The sequence below is a fragment of the Anser cygnoides genome, chromosome 2 (assembly GCF_040182565.1).
Source record: "Anser cygnoides isolate HZ-2024a breed goose chromosome 2, Taihu_goose_T2T_genome, whole genome shotgun sequence".
NCBI lineage: Eukaryota > Metazoa > Chordata > Aves > Anseriformes > Anatidae > Anser > Anser cygnoides.
The window spans coordinates 37,862,661-37,885,812 of NC_089874.1; the positions used below are offsets into that span (position 1 = coordinate 37,862,661).

General features: G+C 38.3%; 1 protein-coding gene across 3 annotated transcripts in view; it reads right to left on the reverse strand.

Moving 5' to 3' along the window:
- The window catches only part of RFTN1 (raftlin, lipid raft linker 1), a 96,217-nt gene that overhangs the window by 20,958 nt on the left and 52,107 nt on the right, over positions 1–23,152 (reverse strand). For 2 of the 3 annotated variants that reach the window (XM_048070339.2, XM_013171947.3), the window contains exons 5-6: positions 9,619–10,036; positions 5,590–5,793 (exon numbers count right to left, since the gene is read on the reverse strand). In XM_048070339.2, the coding sequence (XP_047926296.1) occupies positions 5,590–5,793; positions 9,619–10,036 (622 nt within the window). The remainder of the gene's footprint in view (positions 1–5,589; positions 5,794–9,618; positions 10,037–23,152) is intronic. The other variant, XM_013171948.3, reaches the window with a different exon arrangement.

Genomic DNA, 23,152 nt, shown 5'->3' on the forward strand with positions numbered 1-23,152 from the left:
AGTTTCACAGAATCACAGAATAATTGAGGTGGATGGGGACCTCAGGATGCCTCCAGTTCAATCTCCTGCTCAAAGCAGGAGCGGACTAGGCTGCTCAGGGCTTTACCCAATTGTATCTTGAAAATCTTCAAGGGTGGAGACTGTACAACTTCCCAGGCAGCCTCTTCCAAAGTTTGACTGTTTTTATGATGAAAAAGTTTTTCCTTATATCCAACTAGGACATGTCTTGTTTCAATTTACCCATGTTCTTTCTCATCCTCCAACCATGCACCTCAGCCAAGGGCCTGTATCCATTTTCTTGATAATCTCCTCAGACACTAGCAGTCACTGTTAGGACCGACAAAGCTGACCCTTTTTCAGGCTGAACAAAGCCAGCTCCTTCAGTCTTCCCTCACAGGACAAGTGCTCCAGCCACTGACTGTCATGGTGGCCTGCTGCCAAACCAGCTCCAGTTTGTGAATATCTTCCTTGTTTCTTTGGGGAAGTGCCCAAAACCGGCCACATTATGTGGTCTACACGCAGCCTTACTGGGTGCCAAGTAGAGGAGGATTTTACTACTTGCTGTACTCTTGTCAATACAGCCTGGTATGCTGGTGCCTTCTCTACGGCCATGGCACGCCGCTGGTTCATGCTCAGCTTGCCACCTACTAACATTGCCCAGGGCCCTTTCAACAGAGCTGCTACCTCGCCAGGCAGTCTCCAGCCTTCGTGTGTGCAAGGACTTCTCCCTCCCCAGAGGCAGGACATTTGTCCTCATTGAATTTCAAACAGCTCCTGCTGGCCTGTTCTTCCAGCCTGCCCAGGTCCCTCTGAACAGCAGCCCAACCCTGACGCACATCAACCGCACCCTGAGCATGGGATCATCTGCAGACCTGGCAGAAGCACACACCCTCGCCTCCTCTGCAGCACTGCTAGCACTGTAAGACACAGAAGATCCCAGGACAGAGCTCTGTGGTACTCCACTTGTTACTCCAGGCAAAGCGTGACCTATAATTACTACCCTCTGAGCCCGGCCATGCAACCAGTTTTTTTAACTGTCTAGTTGGCTTCCCATACAGGCTGCTGGGTCCTAACTTGGTACGAAAATATTGTGGGAGCCACTGTAAAACTTCCTTCCTGAAGTCAACCAAAATTACATCCACTGCTTTCCTTTCATCTACAAATCCAGTCATTTTATCACAGAAGGCAATTGCTTTGGTGAAGTATGATTTACCCTTGTTAAATCCATGCTGACTGTTCACAATGACTTTCCTCTCCTTCATGTGTCCAGAAATGTGCTTCAAGGGCACTCAGTGATTTTTTCAGTGAAAAGAAGTGAGGCTGGATGGTCTTTTTGGTCTTTTTTGAAGACAGGTGCAACCTTTGCCTTTCTCACGTGTTGGGGACCTACCCTGATCTCCAGGACCTTTCAGAGACGACTAAGAGCGGCCTCGTAACAACATCATCCAGCTCTCCCAGCGCCCTTGGATGCAGACCATCTGGTCTCAGAACTCAAGCAACCTATGTCTCGATCTTCATCCACTGCTGCTAGTCCTGCACCTCCTTGAACCTTGCCTCCAAGCTCTGAGGCCTAGCAAAGGAGGCGCTACATATCTCAGCCTTTTCTAGATCTTCTGTCACTACATCACGTACCCCAATGTACCCACCCATCTCTTCTATATGTCTGACGTGGGATAAGGTGAATCACAACACAGACTGTATTGGTCTAGGCCAATTTTACACCAATTGTAATGACACTTTTGAATTCCAACTCATGCAGACACCTGCATGGCAGGTTCCAACATTTATTTGGCTGAATCTTACCTAACCAGCCTACAAAGATCAGCCATCCAAAGCTTTAGATGGTGAGTTGGTCTTTCCAGTTTCCACTGTTTCTCACACAAAGTATTTATTGATTCTGGTGCAGTTGTATTCTTTTTTGGTAATGCCTTGTTTAACAATATTTATCTCCTGGAACTTAGCCTGCATTAAAAAGGTCATTAATAATACCAAATATTAGTTCACTTGCAATAGGGCAATAAGTAATGCCAATAAAAGAAGCTATTATAACTTTGCTGTTTATGGTATCATTTCCCAGTCTCTCCTCTTGAACTGACATAACTTCACTCTTTCTTAAAGAAAGGGCTCAGAACACAAAGGTTACAATCATTGTCCTTCCTCTGAAAATGTTCTATTGCCACTGCATTTTCATTAAGGTATCCCGCTGTGCACAAAAAGCTATTTTCACTGGTTGTATAAATATTTGATGTAGCTCTGTTGACAAAAAGCTATTTTGATGTTCTGGCTTCTGATTTACAAGAAGTATATGGCAAAAAAAAATCTTTCTTTGCTATGACAGCTTTTCTAGTGTGCAACAATTTTCCCTGTGTTGTCTTTGAACTACAAATCTCCCTCATCTAGGAAACTAACCTTTAGGCTGCTGGTGCTCTCAGAGATGAAAACTAGCTATCTGGTTCTATGATTCTATGTGCAATGTGATCTGAATGTTGGCCTTTGCTTCAAATTTATATTCCTCCCTTCCCTTGAACCTTTTCACCTTCACTATGCGCAGAAAAATAATTCCATATGGATGATAAAAATTCCAGCCACTTCAGTGGATAAGGTGAAAATAATTGGCCAAATGCATCACTGGTTCATCTCTGTCAGCAACAGTGCAAATGTAACACAGACAATCAACTTGCTCCTCTAAAAACCTGACTACTTTCCTCTTCCAACTGACTCATATTTTGTTTAATTTACTTGCTCTGTCTTTAAGTCCTGTCAACTTTTTATGGCCGGTTGGCTGGCTTTTTCTAAGCTTGAAAGCCACGAAATTCACAGACAATGGTAAAACAAATACAAGAATGCCCAGTATTTAAAGAACTGTAGTTCAAAACAACTAAAAATGAAGAAGATTGTAATTACTCTGTTAATGCATGAAAGTATAACCTTAGCTTTGATTCTTCCTCCCTTCTCATCCTCACCTACTCTTACACTGCCGACTGAAAACTTGCTGTTAAAGGAAAGAAAAAGATCCTTCCTGTTACATCTTTTCCATTTTCAGTGGTATTCATTTGTACCTGGCTGCTATGGTCTTTACTTCTCACTAGAAGAGGGAATGGGTGAAGTCCTACAATCACTTCAGATCATTTGACAGCATCAGTTACACCTGGGATTACAAGCAGCATTAGCAACGACATGAGTTGGATGAAGTAACAGCAAGTAACAACTCCAAATTTAAATAATTAATGCTGCTGTTTCTAACTTACTAGCAAAATCTGAAAACATTTAATATATGGTGTAACACTCCATGGTTTACATTTTGTAATTTGCAAGTGTGTTGTATCTCTGTTTATTATTATATGGCATGACAAGCAAAAATAAACAGTTGCTATCAGTGAACTTTACAATTCTTTTAAATACAAGTTATTAAACTGTTGGCAGAAGAAAGAAACAAATTATGTCTGCTGATAATCTGGAAATCTTTACTACATTGGGCATTCCAAGGACAAGGGGGAAGAAGATAATAACCCTGCTTTTAAGTCTAATAAGCAAAATAATGAATTCATACTTTAAGGCAAAGAGAAAACCAGTTCCCAGAACAAAGAAATGTATATAACCAATTAGATAAAGTATGCTAATATTACCTTGATTTGGAAAGGGATTAATCAGTGAATACAGAGATCAGTTGTGAGGAGATGGATAAGCTGCCTTAAAGGACTAGAAAAAAGTAAAGACAAGAAGCCTTCAGCCTCCTCTTTCTTCCCCCCTTCCTACCCTGGTTGGTGTAAGACTGGAAAATCTGTTTTACTGCTCTGAAGCATAGGAAAATGTTAGGATTGAAGTCATAAACACTTAACTGCAACTGATGTTTGACTTACAGATGTTCTTAGCAAATACCCTTCTAATAGCACGGGCATAGTCACAGCACTTTAACTAACAGTTTTAACTGATACCCTTTTAAAAGCCTTAACTCTGAGCTTTCTGACTACTGAAACTGTTCTTGAAACTGCAAGATGCTAAAGAAAAAATGTTTACTAATTGCTCATCTTCAGTCTCTAATCTAAATTAATCATGAATCTGTCTACTTTCATATAATTCATTGTCCTGTTTGCATAGAAACTTTCATGTCATCGTTCAAGCTTACTTTATCTATGTCTGTAGGCAGTTATCCAGCACTCCTCACTGGGGTGTCCAAGTACATGAACTTCCCTCAGAGCTGTTATATAAATGAACTTTAGAACTTTAAATAACAGAAAAATGCTGTGTTTAAAGCATTTTAGAGTACATTGATAAGCAGATTTTATTAAAGAAAACACTGAGCCTGATACAGCCAATTAGTTTTGCCTCGATGAGTTGCAATTTATACACATAAAATAAATGACCGTGGCTTTAAATAAGTTAACTAACAATTAGGCTTTCCAGGAAGCTGTATGAAAGCATTCCATCAACTGAACTTTAGACCTTTTTTTTTTTTTGCTACTTGCTGCAAAACAAAACAAAACAAAAAATAGGATTGCTTATTAATTTCCCAATTGACTTTTACCAGAACCAACTAATATTACTGTGTTTTATCACGGGCCCTGGAATTCTAACTGGCAGCAAAATGGGAAGAAGATGCTCTCGAAGCAGTTTTCCTATAATTTTGTGGCACAAACCCATGTTACTTAGTAGCAGGGCCCAATCTATGGGTTACCACATCCCTTTTGAAGAATGCAAAACAAACCGAAATTAGGTGAAAGATTCATAGCATTTACAAGGATTCAGCCATAAGCATTTTAACTGTGCAGTATACTAGTGACGTAATTTTCCACTAAAACTAATTTGGCTATAAGTTCAACATTTCAATGGTCAAGTACTTCCCTTCGTTTGTTCTCATGGTCCCCTGGTTATGTCTCCAAGATCCCTATTATGCACCAAAATCTTTCTTTGTGCAACAGGCTTGTCTGCAGAGACACCACTGTGGCCAGGAATGTAGCACAGATTGGCTGCATACAGTATTAAGTTGAATTCACTGCTACATTTTCACAGCAAAAATCTGTTTTTTAGTCTTTTCGTCTTAATAATACCATCACTGACCCATCACACACATGAAACTCGTATCACTAGGACAAAACAAGAAGCACAGACAATTTTTATAAAAATATTGTGCCATAAATGTGAAAATATCCTGTACAAGAAATGGGAGTAACAGGCTAGATACTGGCCAGATAAAACTAGAGGGTCCTTATACCGCCCTAGCATCAGACCCAGGCGCAGCATGTGGCCAGAGAGCTAAGAAGAAAGACGCTCTTCCATTTATGTCATCTGCTTTACAATCTTAGTAATTTAATTCATTTTACTTGGTACTGTTGATTAAGTCTGTGTATTTCTGCAGTTACAGAATCTCTATTATGTTTATAAAATACATGATCTCAGCTTTCCTTATTCAAATGCCAAAATATTTCCTGTGCTTTCATTCCACTTCACTGAAATAGGATGATTTAAAACAAATATGCCCCAAGCCTATATTAAAAGCACCTCCCAAATGTCTTCTCTTCAAAGATAATGACCTCTATTAGAGGAGAAAGGAAAATAATCGCAACATAATGCTTTCTGTGATTTCCATACCATTTACCATTCCAAGGCTGAAGATGGCGTTTACCAAGGAGCCTCCTTTCCTGAAGTGATCTGTCATGTGCTCCAGCCAATTTGCTTCTAGGCTGTTGACAGTCTGCCCGTTCCTGGAGATCCTCATAGGGATGGTCACCGTATAATACTGGCTGCATCTTTGGGGGGTTTTAGGCTTGTTGAAGAGCGCGAAGATCTCTGTCTCTACCAAAAAGTAAAAGTTGGAGTAATGCAACAACCACATTATGGTATTTCAGCTAAAACAATGCAGAACCCACTGTCTGCCCTTGCCTGACTATACGGTGCAACTGCAAATACTTTTGGACATTGTTTTCTCCTTATTACATTTCTGCAGTGTCCAACACAGGAGGAACCCCAAACCCAACACAGCACTTTGACTGCTGTTACAATATTTGTTACTAACAACGGATTCACTGTTGGTAATAAACATTTACAGCACTTTTAAATGCAGTCCCCCTGCTTTAAATAAACCAAGATTACTGCATTAAGTACCATAGAAGTCTCAATATCACTAAAAATTAATGCCCAGAGTACTTCTTTTTGCCTACTAAATGCACTGTTAAAAGTCGTGTAACACTAAGGATGGTTCAAATGTGAAATCTTCTTGCAGATTTAGGAGAAACTGCATTACACAGATCGTGGCCATTAAAATGAAGTATCAAATAACTTGTTTTTGATAATGCTATGGCACGGAACCAGCAAGCAGTAGGCTCATCTAAAGAAAACACAATGAATCATAAATAGAGAGACAATGTTAGCTGGTTAGTTGATTTACTCTGGGTCTGAGCCAAGGCGAGACATTGACAGAACAGCAAATGAATCTTGAAAGTAGAATTGTGAACAGTCTCAAAAATGAGAACATTTTCTAGACTCTGTTCCATATCTCCTCTTACAATTGCAAAAAAGTCACTTGACAGCAAAGTTGAGCTTTCACAGCTCTCAGGTTGGAAGTAAATTTAAGTGCAGATTGACTATTGACTTTCAAGAGCCAAAAAAATCCCTCTAAATAAATACAAAGGGCAAAAACATCAAGTGAAATCCATTCATTCAACAAGCTCCTCTTTTTTCCAAGTTATATTCTAATCTCAAATATTACAGTAAAGAAAGAAATGTCAAGAGAAATGTTAAGATTACTCTCTAACAGAAATGTCTCTGAGCATGAAGTGTGTAAATGAATATAATATCAGAAAGGAGATGCTGGCAGCACTTGGAAGCAGGAAGCTCACCATATAACCAAACATGAGGAAGAGACCTAAAGATCTCAGACATGGACCGTGATTAAAATAGAATTAAAAGGAATAATTAACATGGATCTTCTTGCCGTTTGCTAATTGTTTAGAAAGAAAAAAATGATGAAAATCCTAACTCAGAAGAGCATACACATAAAACTTCTGCACTCAGTTTGATTCTGACTCCCAAAACAAACTCATGTTGGAAATTGAGATCTTTTGGTGTATACGAAGACATTTTACTAACAATAGTAAATCGTGGAACTGGAAACCCATAGGGAGATGATAACTTGGATTTGACACTGGGCTGTTGACAACACACGTTTAAAACGTGTGGGAGTCTTTCAGTGGTTCACTTGGTTTTGCAACCATTACTACACCAGTCCTTCCCACTGTTCCGGTTACAACTGACAAAAGTTCTCACCAGACAGCCTGACTGCTCAAGCATGGCCAAACACACCTTGAATTTGGTTCTAGGTAACACGGGACTTTTGGACACAGCATTGGCATATTTGTGTCTTGTTCAAAAAATAATTATCAATGTTGTTTTCCCTTTAACAAAAGGGAAAGTAAATGAGCATTACAAAATATTCAGCACAAAAAAAAAGAAGCAGCATAAAAATAACTGTTGAATAGTATAAAACCTAAATTAAAGGACAAAATTAAGATTCCACAAATGGTAAGAAATATCGCTCCCCCCCCCACACAAAGTTTAATGTAGGGAAGAAGGAGTTCAACAGTGATCACTTCCTATGGAATAAGTAGGGTAACAGGGAAAAAAAACACCTGGTACTTTCTACCTTCATGTTCCCAAGGAAGGATGGAGAATTGGTGCCAAAGACTGAAATACATTTTCCATGGGAGGAAGAGGGAGTGCTGTAATAACAAAAAGCCATACCAGAGTAATAAAGAAGTCAGCAATGTTGTATAGGCAATAGATTCGGGAAAATCCTACTGGAGGTGAGCTTTTTCATTTTCTGTCATATAAAAGTGCCTTCTCAGACTTCTACTCTTGGAAAGTACTTGCATAACTCACCAGTAAAAATACATGAAAAATAAATAAGGCCAAAAAGCACTCAGAGAAAGAAAGATAAATAAGGAAACTAACCACTTTTTTTTTTAAATAAAACCTCTTATCTGGCAAATCAGAAGCTGTAATAAAATCAGCTAGGGTGTTTCAGACAGAAGTTTAGGAAGATTTGAGGTGGTCAGCTTCCCACTATGCAGAAATATTAAGAACATGGTTACTTGCAGCAAACGATTTCCACAGTTCAGTGGGGGGAGTAGCATCAAAAAGATAATTGCTAGGTTAACTATCTCAAGGACAGGATATATAAAAAGAGAAAGAACTGGTCTGATATGAGTTGGAGATATCTAATTTAGAACTATAGAACTCAAAGGGGCTCTATAATGAGTAAGTTTCTAGCATAAAACAAAATATTCAAATAATAGCAGTGCTTTGACCAAACCTGGCTGCTGCCTCGCCCCAAAAATTTGAGGATAGTACAGTGAAAGGTTACTGAAGAATGATCCAAATCTGGTGACAAAAACCTAATTACATGAAAATGCAACGGAAACCAAGACAATAGTCCAAGTCCAAATAGTCCAAGAATGCATATTCATTCTCAGTCCTACACTATAAAATCCCCAAAGGGCCAGGATTGTTTGACCGAATCTATGTGAAACATGAAGAATAGCGATAAATTGAAGTCAAGGACAGTACCAGCTCAAAGGAATGTAGATGGAATTTCCTTATGTAGATTTATAACTTGTAAGAAAAGTAAGCAAAAAAGTAATAGAAATAAGTGTACACAATCTCTCCTAGGATGTAGACAAATATAGGAAAGACAGATTTAAAGTGAAGAGGGGGCAAGAATCTTTTTTCTGATGAATTTTGATTTTCTAAATTACTCTGGTCTACATCCTATTTTAAACTACAATTTCTGCTACTGAATTAACCTCTGAGAAACGAACACCTTAAGGAGGGAACTTTGAGACCTCAGCTGAGACTTTTTTTTTTTTTTTTAGGATGATATAAAATGACATCTAAAATTGGAAAGCATATCTGAAGAGATATAAATCAAAGAAGAGAAGGAGAGAAAGAACAGGAGAAAGGGAGAGAGAAAGGGAGAAAGAGAGAGAAGAGTAAGGGATGGGACAAGAAAAGAAGGAGAAGGGAGGGGAAGGGAAGGGAAAGGGAAAGGGGAAGGGGAAGGGGAAGGGGAAGGGAAAGGGAAAGAAGGGGAAGGGGAAGGGGAAGGGAAAGGGAAAGGGAAAGGGAAAGGGAAAGGGAAAGGGAAAGGGAAAGGGAAAACTGGTCTGTGAAAAATAGCCTTCAAAAATATGCAAATCGGAAGGTAAATTATTAGGAGCACCATTATCACAAGGACCATTATTATGAATTAGCAAACATGAACCATTAACAGAAATAACTACTGATTTCCAGATATCAAATATCCAGAGTTCTCAGATTATCACAACAAACCCAGAAATCAACCAGTCCAGCTGAACAGCGGACTAAAATAAATCTTTCCACTGAGGCATAGGAACAGGACATAACACAGTTGCACCTGGTTATATCAGTTCTTCATTTGCCATCCGACTTACCCTCAGTGATTGCGAACTGCGTAACAATGCTGAAATGGGGCTAAGTGGTTCAGTTGGTGCACCCGTTCTTGGCTTTTACAGTGCTAAGTTCCCAGCCCCGAAGGAGCTGGGAACATAATTGAGGCAATTTTAAACTTGGCTTTTATGTATTAGAGGTCAGTGCCATACTTACTGCCGGTAAGGGGTTTTGAGCATCGTGCTGGCGCTTCATTCTCTGCAACTCCATTCTGCGTGTCTGTCGCTTCTCTTACACTCGGGCTCTCAGGTTGTTCTTCACTGCCCTTCACAGACTTGAAATTGGGCTCCTCAGTAGCCTGTCCTTCACCCCTCCAGCCTTCCCTGGACGTGGCGCATTGGTCAGCACTTTCCTCGCTTGGTGCTCGAGTATCGCATCCATTAATGCCATCTATTTTCTCGCCATCCAGCGAAGCTTGATCCTCAGGGCAATTCGAAACATTTTTATTATCTCTTGATTGCACAGAGTTGTTACTGGCGGGTGTCAGAGAGGAGCTGACAAGACAGTTCTTTTGGGAATGGTACTGAGGTATAATTCCAACAAATTTCAAGCCTTGACTTGCTGCATCTTGAATCTACAAGTCAAAGAAGATTAGATTTTAACTGTCAAGCTGTCTTAGCTAAATAGAAATACAGAAAATAACACCTTTCAAGGGAGCTAGCATGTCATTTTGCTACATTTGTCCACTACCACGAGAAATTGTTGTTACATTTACATAAAAAGTTAAATTCCACAGAAGTAGGATGAGAAATTCCCTACACTGTCTAAACTGCAATAATACAGAAGTGCACACATGCATGCACACGCACACACATGAAGGGAAGAAAATGCCTAAATACTTCTTCACAGGGCATAAAGGATTGTTTGAAAAGTTTATTCTAAATTATCAGAGGTTGCATTACTCACACGAAGTTTTAGCATCGACCTTATGAAGTCACAGACTTAATGTTGCACCTTCTGCTGTATTAGGCATGTGATTATGACTTTCACGCAAGAAAAAGGTTATTAATTCTCTCTGTTATATGCACCATCATAACAACAGTTGTTGTTTTTCCTATTTTGGATTCAGACACAAATGGCAAACTTTCACATAACGAGTACATAAAAGCAAAGTTATTTTAATACATCACGTTTGGGAAGACAGAGAACTCCATAGAATAGCTGTGAGATGAGCAAAGAAGAAGAATGAAAACTAAGGGGCTGTATTATTAAGCCTTTACATTTTAGGTAAAGAAAGAACACTAAAGAATCAAATCACAAAAGGTCCTAAGAAAAGAGCACTGGGCTAGTAGTAGTGACAATCAGATAAAGCAGGAATTAGGCAAGGAAGGCTTGAGATGTAGCAGAAAAAGAAATCTATTGCAGAGACTCAGCACCACAGACGCACCATCCGCCAGAGACCTCAGCCTCACACTCCTGAAATACAGCGAGCCAGACTCTTGTGAAAAGGCATGAGTTCATTTATCCAAATCACCAACAGAAAAGGAAAGGTTTCCATGTAACGCATACACTTTGTATAATATGAAGTCTAAACACGCATAAATATTTCAAAAAGAAATGGCTTAAGAATGGAAAAATAGTTTCACTTTCTGTGCATACCATGTAATTCTGCAGAGTTGAAATGTCTTAATTATTCTCTGAGGTTCAATTTTGTATGAACTTATGTGAAACAGTTCAGGCTTCTTTTCAGGAGCAAGTGAAATACAGTATTTTACATGAATCTTAACATTGAAAGCACAAGGGGTGGAACGGAATAGGGAAGAATTTTGTATATATATATTTAAATATATACACATACATTTTAAGAGGAAGCTCATTTCTGCATCTTCCCTACCTAGAATTATTTTTTTCTAAATGAATCATCTACTTCCTGCTAACGTGGTCCTGTTCTGAACATACAAACCTACAGATGATACCTGATCTACAAGAACTTCCTCTTTCAAACCACTGTTATATTTTTCATGTTAAATTAACTCTTAATGTTGTGATGGCAGGAACTTAAACAGAGCTCTCCAGGAAACAAATACAACAGTCTTCACAGGGGTTCAGCCTGACGAACATGAGATGCTGACTTAACTAAAGCTCATTGCTAAATGGGGATGATAACCTCCAGATAAAAATACTACCAGCAGTATCTTGATCAAATGGATGTGTACAGAGACCATCAGCATGTAACTGGTTTGCTCAGAAAGGTTTATGTTGCATTCATAACACACTTTCTGAATCCCTGAACAACACAAGTTCTGAATCCCTGTTGCAATTTTACAAATACATTTTTAAAAAGTCATTGAAAGAATTACAAATTCAGCTCATCTGTTATCACTAATCTATACACACATCACTACATTTGTTTAGCAGGTTGCAGGGCAGCTAATTATAGAAATTTAACTTGTATACAACTCTTAAGAGTGTGAGGATAGTACATATGTATTTTTTTTTACTGGTCCTGGAAGACTGCTTGTCAGCCCATACCAGGCTCTCCCACACTGTGATTTGGATGAGAACAGCTTTCACAGCTATTGTAGCAATGTTTTACAGTCTGGGCACACTCAAAGAAAATATGTTCGTTCTAAGGAATACCTGAACCTGATGTTTTTCTTCTGAGGCTCTTGTTCTCAGTAATAAGGATGGAATGATATTCTAAGCTGTATTAGCCTAATAGTTTAGCACAAATACTACAAAAAGAGAACACGTCTGCACTTTCCAAACAAGTTCATTAGCAGTATATAGAATACAATATTTTATTTAAACCTACATTTCAAATTTTCCCAATCGCATAAGGGAGGATCAAACATCTCATTATTTTCAATAAAGCCAATTTAACCGGAAACGTTACATCAACTGTGCAATGAAAGCTGCAGAAAAGCAAAGTGATGTATCAGCAGATGCAAACAGTCTGTCTTTCCAACTTTCCACAAAACGAGGAGGAAGCTAGCTCACATCATAAATAAAGTATGAAGCTCTAACATTTTCAACCTATGAACGAAAGTAATTTGATTTCAAACAACAAACAAAAATAATTTGATTTTTTGGCACCCTATTTAGAGTTTAAGTAGCGCAGAATATTAGTTGCCTTTACAGACAGAATGAATTATGCCATCCGGTATCCATTTCTATTTCTTGTTTCCTGTATTTGAAATATTCAAATTCCAAAAAACACAAACCCGGACTAAGACAAGAAGCCAAACCTCGGTACCCTGACAGTCAGGAACAGGGCAACGTGCAGGAGAAAGCAGGGGTAAAGGTGAACTGAATGGAAAGAACATGCTGTTGCTTTGACAGGCTCACCCAGAGCATACCACAGGTCAGATAAATACTACAATTAACTGATTTTATGTGCCAGCCTAGAGAACAAATGGGGGAAAGTCCTTACCACGCTACAATAAGAGGAAAAAGCAGAAAAAGCAGAGGAAATGCATCTCTACCATGTGCCACATCAAAAAAAAAAAAAAAAGACAATAGAAGTGCTTACACGAGTTGATCCACAGTAATTTCAGTGATTTTACTGACCTTTTTTTATATTTTAAACATACTACATAGTTGCTCTTTACATGTTGGGAAATTTTTTAAAGGGAAACTCCAACAAAGAAAAAAAAATAATATATATATATAAAACCACAATTCTTTGGTTCTTTCCCCAGATAGGAACAGAAACATTTTTAGTGCCTCAAAGTGCAGCTTGGATGATATTAACCACAAATACAAACACAGGTCTCCATCACAAAAGATGCTGTTTAACAACAGAAGCAGAACTTAACTCATTTATTTTAATTTGGATTAAAAAAAAACAAGTGGGTCCATCTAAATCAGTTTATAACTGGTTTGTATTAATCTGGAGATATGCCAGTTTAAAAATAGAACCTGTTTTAAAGAAGGGGTGAAATTTCGTGTGTACAGAGGGCTAATGCCATTAAAGTTAATGCCAACCCCATAATTTGCTTGATTAGAAACCTGGCATTTTCCCTAGAGGGGAAAAAAGGACAGATTTAGCCTTTGCTATCTGTGAAATAAATATCAAATCTCCCACTAACTGCAGCAGGGACAGGGACAAGCACTGTGTCAAACCCCAGTGTCTCTACCTTAACTGAATTTTTGCTGGGGCACTTGGGTTAACATTTCTTAACATTTGTAAAGCATTATTGATTATTTTGTGACTGCCTGACCACTATTTGTATGCTGCCTTTGGAAAAAAGGCACCATCAGAATCACAAAGAAGTGGCACTGAATGTTATGTTGACGCAGCAAATTTATGTCCCACCTTCTGATTCTCTGACAGGCTTCCTACCTAGTTAGAAAATTGCTGGTGGTCAAATGCAAAGGTCTGTAACAACACACCTTGCAATGGTATAAATGAACGATGAAATCCTCTTTTCTGAAAACTACTAGTTTTTAAACTATAGGCATCGCGACCATTAAAGAAATCCACAGACTCCAGGCTGAAAGCCTATTTTGAACAGTTACATAAAGATTTTCTTCTCGAATTTATTTAGAATAAAGACACTTTGAAATTCATTGCACATTTCAAGTATTGTCTGCGACTCTGTGTTTCTTGTTGCATTATCAGCTCCAAAATAATCTCCTATTCCTAGAGAGCAAGATGGTATTACTTATAAATACAGAAGCTCAAGGATACTGTTCCCATGCTGAAGAGAATCGTAATTTGTCAGCTTCTGTAATTGCTCACAGTCAGGTTCTGTACGCCTGTCCCATGGGATGGCACACAGCAAACCAGACACTTCCAGGAAGCTCAGGATAGCATTCCACCTGCATCAATAAACACGGGAAATAACGCCAAGCCACTTAAAAATGAGAATCTCTCTCTTGGATAAGGATTTCCAAACGGTAGACTTAATAAGACAAGTGTTAGGAATTTCTCCTAGCTCTTGTATGCCAGAAGCTGGAAGCTCTCAGCATGCATGCAGAGCGAAAGTAGTTTTATTACTGTCATCAGGACACGCCAGTTGGTAACAGTCCCAACTGGGCTCAAGACTTATACCTGATGATCTAGATGAAAGCTATCTTCAAAACTCAGTCATTTGGACTGAACATTTCATGAACAGGTTTGCTGTATGTTTAATGATACCACAAGGTAACAAAAAATGCCAGGTTAAATGGGACTGCTGCTCATACAAAAACAAACAACAGAAAAAAATTACAAAGAGCATGCATAGAAAAAGCACACTTGGAGAATGGACAACATTCTCCAGTGGCAATGGACTGATTTCCCAACAGCCAGATGCATGTAGTTAGCTCTGCAGTGAACTAAGAGGAAGACAGCTACTTAGTCCTGCTGATGGGAAAACATATGGCCTTTGAAACAGTAACTTCGAAACAATTTTGCTCAGAGCTATCTAAATTTTTTTAAACCAAACATAAGCTGTCTTAGCTAATAAAAGAAATGCTTGTCTGTCTGTTTGCTTGTTGTTTTTAAAACAATAATGTTAGAGGCATTAGATCTCCTAATGCACACCAGAAATAAGATTGCTGTATTCTTCTATCTCATTTTAGGATTCAGACAAACCTCCTTTGCCAACAGAGATAGCACCAGGGATCTTCAGGCAAAGAACGTTATCTTGTGGTTTGAGGAGAGTACTACGTACTGCGTGCCAGGAGCTGGAATTGGAAAAGGATGTTCAAGACTACAGTTCTCCAACTGTGTCCTCCTTCATTAACATTCAGCAGTACGTTTCATCACAAATACCGAACGTCCCCCTTCTAGCTTGTTCATTTCTGAAAGCAGATGTTTAAAATTAAGGCAGGCTTTTAGTTTGCCTCTGACATTTACTACGGATCTTGCATGCTCCTTCCTGAGAAGGCAGCAACACTCATCAAGAGTTTACTGCTTATTTTAAAACCAACTAAGCTTAGCTAATGTTCTGAAGAAGGGTTTAGTTATTTCTAAACAACTCAAAACTTCCATGACTTCGGCACTTTGCATCTCTAAGCTTACAAATAGGGATAATTCTACTAATCAAATAGCAAAGCAGCAACTGCTAATCATTTCTCTGTCCTTTTACTCTGAAATTCCGTTTCAGTATTTGAAGGCTTCCAAACCATGCAACCTTTCTGATTGAGATACTCTGTCATTTAAGCATCTACTTCCCACACATTTCTATCCTTTTCCAGTTCACACTCACCTATTCAATTCTGAGTTTGACATAGACAGTTCATGCTCTCGTAAATGTAAGTAAATATAAATGTAGCTTATAGAAAGTCAAATCCCAGTCTGTATTCAGACTTTCAAATTACCAATCATTTTCAATGTCAATTACATTATAATTGGTCATCGTGGATAAAACACTGGAGGGATGCCTTGGAAAGAACAACTGTAATCCCAGCCCACTGGGTCTTCCTTTAAACAGCGTTGTTGGCATTGTTTATATTGATACTTCCAATTAAAACCTTGACCGTAATTTTACCACTTAGGAACTTTAGATAAGACTGTTGGAAGTAAGTTCATGATACAAGAGAAGATAGAGTCCAAAAACAAAACCCAAAGACAAAAAACATCTTCGCAGTACACAGCTCCTTCAACAGAACCATCGATTGGACACTCCGAGCTCTCGCTGCGTTTGTGGCAGAGCAAAAATAAGGCACCAAACAGGGAAAAGAAAGCAAGCTTCGCAGTTTTGCAACATGCTCATTGGTAGTAGACTCTGCAAGTTGGAACTGAAAGCTACAAACAGAACAGGGAAAAACATAATTAAGCAAGAACCTACTGCAACCTACTGTTCTGTTGAATAAAACAGAAGATATGCTCTTTAGACAGCACTGCCAAGAGAGATTAAGTTACAGCAAGTTATATGTCTCCTGCTACCAGAGCCAAGAAAGGGTCTAGAGTAACAAGTCAAAATTCCCCTTCAGCTTCTGTTAGTGATGTGTTCCTTCTTGAGAGCAATACAACTGGGCTATGTACAGTGCAGGGCAGTGCAAGCAGACGCGTTCCTTTCAGTGTGTATCCCATCTCAGTAGATGACAGCTCCTGAAACCACACTATCTCATCCTCTGTGGCGTTGTGTGCAGTGATTCTTCTCAAATTACCGTCTTACTTTAGCATGTTCCTTCTACAGAGGTGGCAAAGGAAGAACATCACTGGACACAGACTACAAAGGTTCAGAGACTATAGTACCTGCCCAAAAGCCATTGTAACATACCTGAGTCCTCCCAGCTTTGCCCTTATCTCTGAGAAGAAATCATGAATTTATCCACAGCATTTGAGATATATTCCCTGAAAACTGCTTTAGGCCTGGGATAAACTGCTACAGAGCAGCCATCCGTGCTCATTCCACCCAAATACCTGATATACACTACCAAAAAAAGTCTGTACAAAATATGTCTCAAAAGCTTGATCTAGAGAACCAATATTTTTCAAATAGTTTTGAAATGAAGGCCATGCCTTGCATCTGAATCTTTTGAGAGACACTCATAACCTAATTGGGTGTACAAAGCAAGGGGAAAATAAAGATTTATAGAGATGGTTGGTTGAGCTTTGTATCTATCAATCATTTTAGCTGGACAAACACAGTTCAGTGTTTGTAGAACATGAGCAAACATTTTCATTTAATTGTAATCAATTTGAAGCCATGCTATTCAAAACAGATATGCTGGTTTAGTGCATCCTTTTCCTAAGCAATAAAAAAGGGTTCATGATAGCTTTAAATACGAAGAATTCAGTCTCAAACTTATGGACTTGACATTTAATTTGCAGGGAATGCTTTCTTTTATCTCTATATAAACCAAAGAGTGTTTCTGTATAACCGCATTGTTACATCAAACCATCTGTTACTTGTAGCCAAAATTACAATTTCAACAATTTGACCATATTTTATTTTAGCACAGAATAAAATATTATCATGCTTATTATTAAAAAAAGGTTGTTTTTCCCACCAGACAGAAGCGGGATCATTAAAAACATCAGCTACATACTTTACAACATCTATTTTTATCTTGGTCAAGAGGACGACTCTAAAAGCTGCTGGGGGCAAAGGATTATAAAAGCACAACCAGGCTCCTGGGAGAGTCCTGAAAATAGTTTTGCAATGTTCATGGGAGATATATATCAACACCACTCTTACATGGCTTAGTCAAAAGAACGCAAGTTGAAAGAAGCTTAACCAGGAACAGATGTTTCCCTTCACACCAGGCTGTTTAAAATACAGTATATACTATTTTTTACCATTTCTTGTTATATATACACTTACAAAATATTAACAAAATGCACTTTAATAAATATTATCACAGCGGATCACAAACAGCTGAACCACTGATGTTGAGCTTTAACTTCTGCTTCATGACCGTATCCATTTCTAAGATCCAAATACTTAAAAACAAAATAGGGGCTCTGATTGCTCTGAAAAAAATGCAGAAAACAAAGCAGTTGGCTAAGTGCTCAGAGATGGTTTTCATTACAAAGTGCTAAAGAAATAACTGGTGAATTGTTCTTTTGCAAGTACTGTGGAGAGTGAAGATTTCGGAGTGGGATTTTTTCGGTTTGTTTGAAGGATGAAAATGATTTTAGAAGAGGTTGAGCTCACATCTAGATAAGTAATCCTAGGTAATAAACAGTACTCTAGAAGGGTCATTTTCTAGACACAGAAGTAAATTTGAACTGCTTACTCATTTGAAGAACTATTGCTCACTATCCTGTGAGCAATATTAAAGATTAAATTTTTTTCCCCTTTCTATCTTTTACTGCGACCTGCTCTGACCATATCTCTTGCAAGAAATTTCTGAACAGGTTAGCTAAAATATATTTAAAGTAAAGAATAATGTTCAGGATTACAATATCCATGGTAACAAGCCCTGGAATTAACAGAGCAAATGGAGACTTCACAGAAGAGATCCTTGTAGGACTGCAGCAACACATTCAAGAAATCCACCAGCAGTCTAGAGCTCTTCAGAACGTAAAAGCTTTGCGCTCCTATCACAATGCAAAGATGAGGAGATGAAGCATCAGAAATGAGAAACAGAAAGAGACAAAAATGTGAGAAATACTGAAATCAGTATTTTTCTTGCAATGGTAAGTCCAAAAAATTGAAAGATTAGCAATATTTACATTAAATTTTCATAGGAAATTGTAGACTTCTGTATTCTCATTTGCTTATCACATTATTACAAACACAAAAATACTTCTCTCTCTATAAATGATATATAAATACAATATAAATATATGTTATGGACAAATTTGTTCTGTGACACTTCTTATTTTCCATGCCTTCAGCTAGTTGGATGCTGACGAGAGTTTTAAAACTTAGAAGGTGAGAGTTCAAAATCATTTACTATCCTCACACACACTGTATGGACATGTGAAAGTGCCCTGTTGTATCCATATGTGATGAATACTCATTCTGATGTGAGTAAACACACAGGAAACGAGCAGAGAGCCATATCTGGGCTGAATCACTCCAATCACTCCCTTGATTGAGAACATCTATGGAAAAGATTTTAAAAGATAATTCATATTGACATTAGGGTTTTATTTTATGGGAGAAACAAAAGTCCTTCTAAATACCCCAACTGTGCTTCCACCTAGCAACTAAAAGAAGCTGGAGAACTAACTAACCTCTCTTTGAGCAGCAATACAAAAATTCTTCACCCATCAGAACCACAACACAGATGACTCTCCAGAAAACGATGCACATGAACTAAGATAACAGTCATCTTGATAACACCAAAACAGCTACAAAAAAGAGAGCAGGAAAAGTAGTGTGTTGGTAGTTTGATAAAAGCATCAGACTTGTAGTGAGACTGACCTCTGGTAAATGTTCAGCTTTCTGGAGAAACATCTCACCTTCCAAGAATACACTGACCAAGTTCAACTACAGTTTAGGCTTGTTAGTAATAAAGTACATTAATAAAGTGCATTACAGTGCATGAACTAACACTCGAAATATATCAATTCTTCGTGCCAATTCTATTCCTGACAAAGCTTTTTTTTTAAGGACATTTAGAGACGTTCTAGTAAATACTCATTGATTCTATATTCCATACAACTGGCAGCAGGACTCATATACAGGAGATCCTTTCAGCAGTGTAGGATGCGAGTTCTTCCTACAGGCATTAGCATGCTGAAGACACTGCACAGCACTCTGAGTTGGTTAAGCAGTCTGGAAGAAGTCGAATGATTAGAAACAAGTAAATCTAGTTCTAAAACAGGGTAAACCTCTACCAGAGTAGTGCAGAAATTAAACTCCTTAAAAATTGACCTCCCATTCAAAGTAGTCCAACTTCCTACTCAGCCCTTAATTAGAGGCAACTTGCTTTTGTACCAGGAGGCCTGGTGATTACTGTGTCAGATGCCATCTCCTAGAAAAAAGTAAATGGGCGACAGCATCCTTGCAATGTGTTTTGGTGGCATGTTCCTTCTTGGAGTCCCTCTCAGCTGAGTCTGAGAGGCACCATCACTTCCTTGGCCCAGCAATCCTGTTACTAGAAAACAAATGTCAACAAACTTATAGACTAAGTCACTACACCTGCAGGATTCACAACTACTTCTAGGGTACTCTGGACTACAGAAGTTGTTCAGCGGACTGCTTCGGAGAGTGACATGTTAGTGGCAGCTTCTGAGCTAGTGCAGGTGATAGCAGCTGAACATCACCGGAGTTCACCAAGACTGCGAACACAGGGAACAGCAACGAGCATCTTTGACAAACGCTGTCTCATACAACAGATTTAGTCAGAAGATTACACGTTTCAACATGGCAATCATATCCCATGCTAGATTGGTCTGCTTCTAAACCGTAAAACCTATTAATCATCTGTACAGCCTTGGCTTTGTTGGAAGAAGCTGGCTTCATTTCTGAATCATGTCAAGTAAGGACAGACCAGCAGGAAAAGGTCTTTTCTAGGCAAAAACACAAAAGGAAGATGCCTGCATTTGGATTTCAGTTGAGATACAGCATTTTTAAATGACACTTCTCCATGCTTACCGTACTTCCCTAGAGAAGGATAATGAGTCCACAAGGACAAAAAATTTGGGATCAATGGGATCAAACTGAAAAAAAAATAACAAATAAAAATTTCCTTCTGTCGGAACACTGTTAACCAGGCAGCCAAAAATATAAAGATGTGCTTCCTAAATTTTAAAATGTCAGAACTGGGAAGAAATGGCACAGAAACTTCTCCATTTCCTAACCTTTCACCAACACCACAAAGATGTGAACATAGAAGTAAAAGCCTTCTGTCTGCTGCAGTTCTTCTGGAGAATTTAACTCGGATTGATGTGAAAAGCAAAGGTCATGAGAAACATACTTGGCATTCATATATGACTATGTATCTAAAATAACCCTTTGCTTGGGATGTCAGCCTAGCTTCTCTCCTTGCTGCAGCAGATTCAGGAGAACATCCTCAGATGAAAAATATGGTAACAGAATACACAGAACTAAAGAGCAACTAAGGACGTAATTAAAGGCTACCCTATTTTACATGAGACAGAAGCCAAAGTATTACAAAATAGGGGAACTTTGCAGTAGCATTTCTGACTTGTAACAACTTCGGAATGATCTGAGCCACAGAGATCAGAAGTTTACCTCTGCTCATTAAAGAGCAGATGAGCAAATCTTTAATCTCTCTTTTTCCCGGAGCAAAAGACAGGAGCGCTGATAGCAATGCAGCAGTAACGTACTTATACAGCAGTTCAGCTGCTTCTTCCATTGCCCAGGAATGACATGACCAATACACCATGGGACTGTTTGAGCTCTTCAGGACATGTCAAGCTGCACGTCATTTCCTAAACTAGATCCACATTGATACGAAGGGACAAACAGAACATGGTGTTGGAAGCCTGTTTTTAAGACACAGGAATAGCGTATCCTATGCAGCTTTATGTCCCTGCTACTTAAGAGCCTCCTGTCTTCCATGGCTCGTGCCACGGTCAGAAACCACAGGGCTGGCAAAAATGTATAGAAAAGAACAGCAAATTTGGAGAGAGTCCTGAAGTGGAGAATATTCTCAGTACTGGCACACAGATTTGACCAGAGAGTCTTCTTTGGCATTTCTGAAATGTTTTATAATCAACCCAGTAGTGAGGCACTCAATGAGCTAGAAGCATTCTCCAGGTGAAAGAACTTCTCTGTTCCTACTTCATTTCTCTTATACATTTATATGGAGTTACAGAAAAAGAAAAAAGTTATTACCTATGCTGTACTCCATTGCAAGATTGTTTCGGGTTTGCCAGGAACAAGCGGTTACTAGTCAATACGACATACAGCATTTTCAATGCAACAAAAGGTCAACTGAGAAAATAAGCTATTAAAATCACACCCTTGTTCAAACTCCACGTAAATAATACTTGCTCAGCAGCGCATAATAAAATCAATAAAATTAGTTTTCCCAGGGTATTTTTTTCTAGTAAATTCCCAGTTGGAGAAAAATTTGTCTTGTTACTTTATTTTGAAAATATGGGTATTCTATGTGGTATCTTTTCAAAAATATATAGTAATTTGCAATGCAATAAGATGGCAAACCTGTGCTAAACAACTTTCTTACAAAAAGCTCTGTGATCAAGGATTGACTACTCAATTACAACACGCTATTAACTTGAATTGTATTCCACAGTTTGAGAATTACAGGGTTGTTCTTTTTTGAAAGCAAGCAATTGCCCTCCTTAACAGCTTTTTGTTCCGCTTTCTTTGAAGAACTTCCTTTATTTTTCATTTATTTTGTTTATAAACATCTGTTTTATTTGCCCTTAAAAGCAATGGACGTTTTTGTTGCTCAGACAAATTAGTTAATGTTACAATTAATTCCTAGTCCCAAACAAGTCCTGTTTCCTGAATTATATTTACAAAAAAGCATTGAGACTTTCATAATGTGTTTAATCAGATACAGACAGGGACACAGCACACACCTGACAGCAACAACTTCAAAGAACTTCAAATTCCTCCACATCAAATAACATCTGAGGATGAGTGACATACTCAGCCTACAGAGAAACTGTAAATATAGATTTCAGCTATTAAAATTTAAATTATTATATTTCAAAAAGGCATCTTCATAACCCCATAGTCAAATGACTTCTACCAACAGAAACATTTCCAAGTCTAGAAAAGCATTTTAAAGAGTCTCAGAATTGAATATTTATGGTAATAAGATGACTCCTGGGTTGTCATCTTGTTTTCATGTCAGCCATGCTCTTTCTGAAGATTCAACTGCAAATACATTTTCTCTTGGAATGATGTAAAATTTTGCTACCAGTTGTGACATATTTCTACTCTGATTTAAAGAACTGAAGAGCAAAATCAAACATATTGAAACTAATAGACAAGAATTACACCAGTTTTACCTAAGTGTGAATATGCTGAAATAATCCAAAATAGTGTAATAACACAATAAATAGTGCAATAGCACAATAAACCCTGAAAAAAATTAGATTCAGATTCAAACTTCTGAAAAGCAGTAATTGTTCAGAAAACTTCAGCTTGTTCTGATATCAAAATCTGTTTATCTGTTAAGTATGAGGATGATCAGATCTGCATTATTTTTAAACCAGTTTTTACTATTCATAGCAAATAGCAAAGACTGAACATGAGTGTAGTCTGTCGAGCTGAGTCCCAATCAAACTCATACAGCCTGTGCTGAAGTCTATTCTACAAAATTGTCTCCACTACCATCACGGCAAGATGGATTAAAGCTAGGGGAGTACGCCTACTCACACTATTATTACACCAGGTGGCTATGTCAACATAGTATT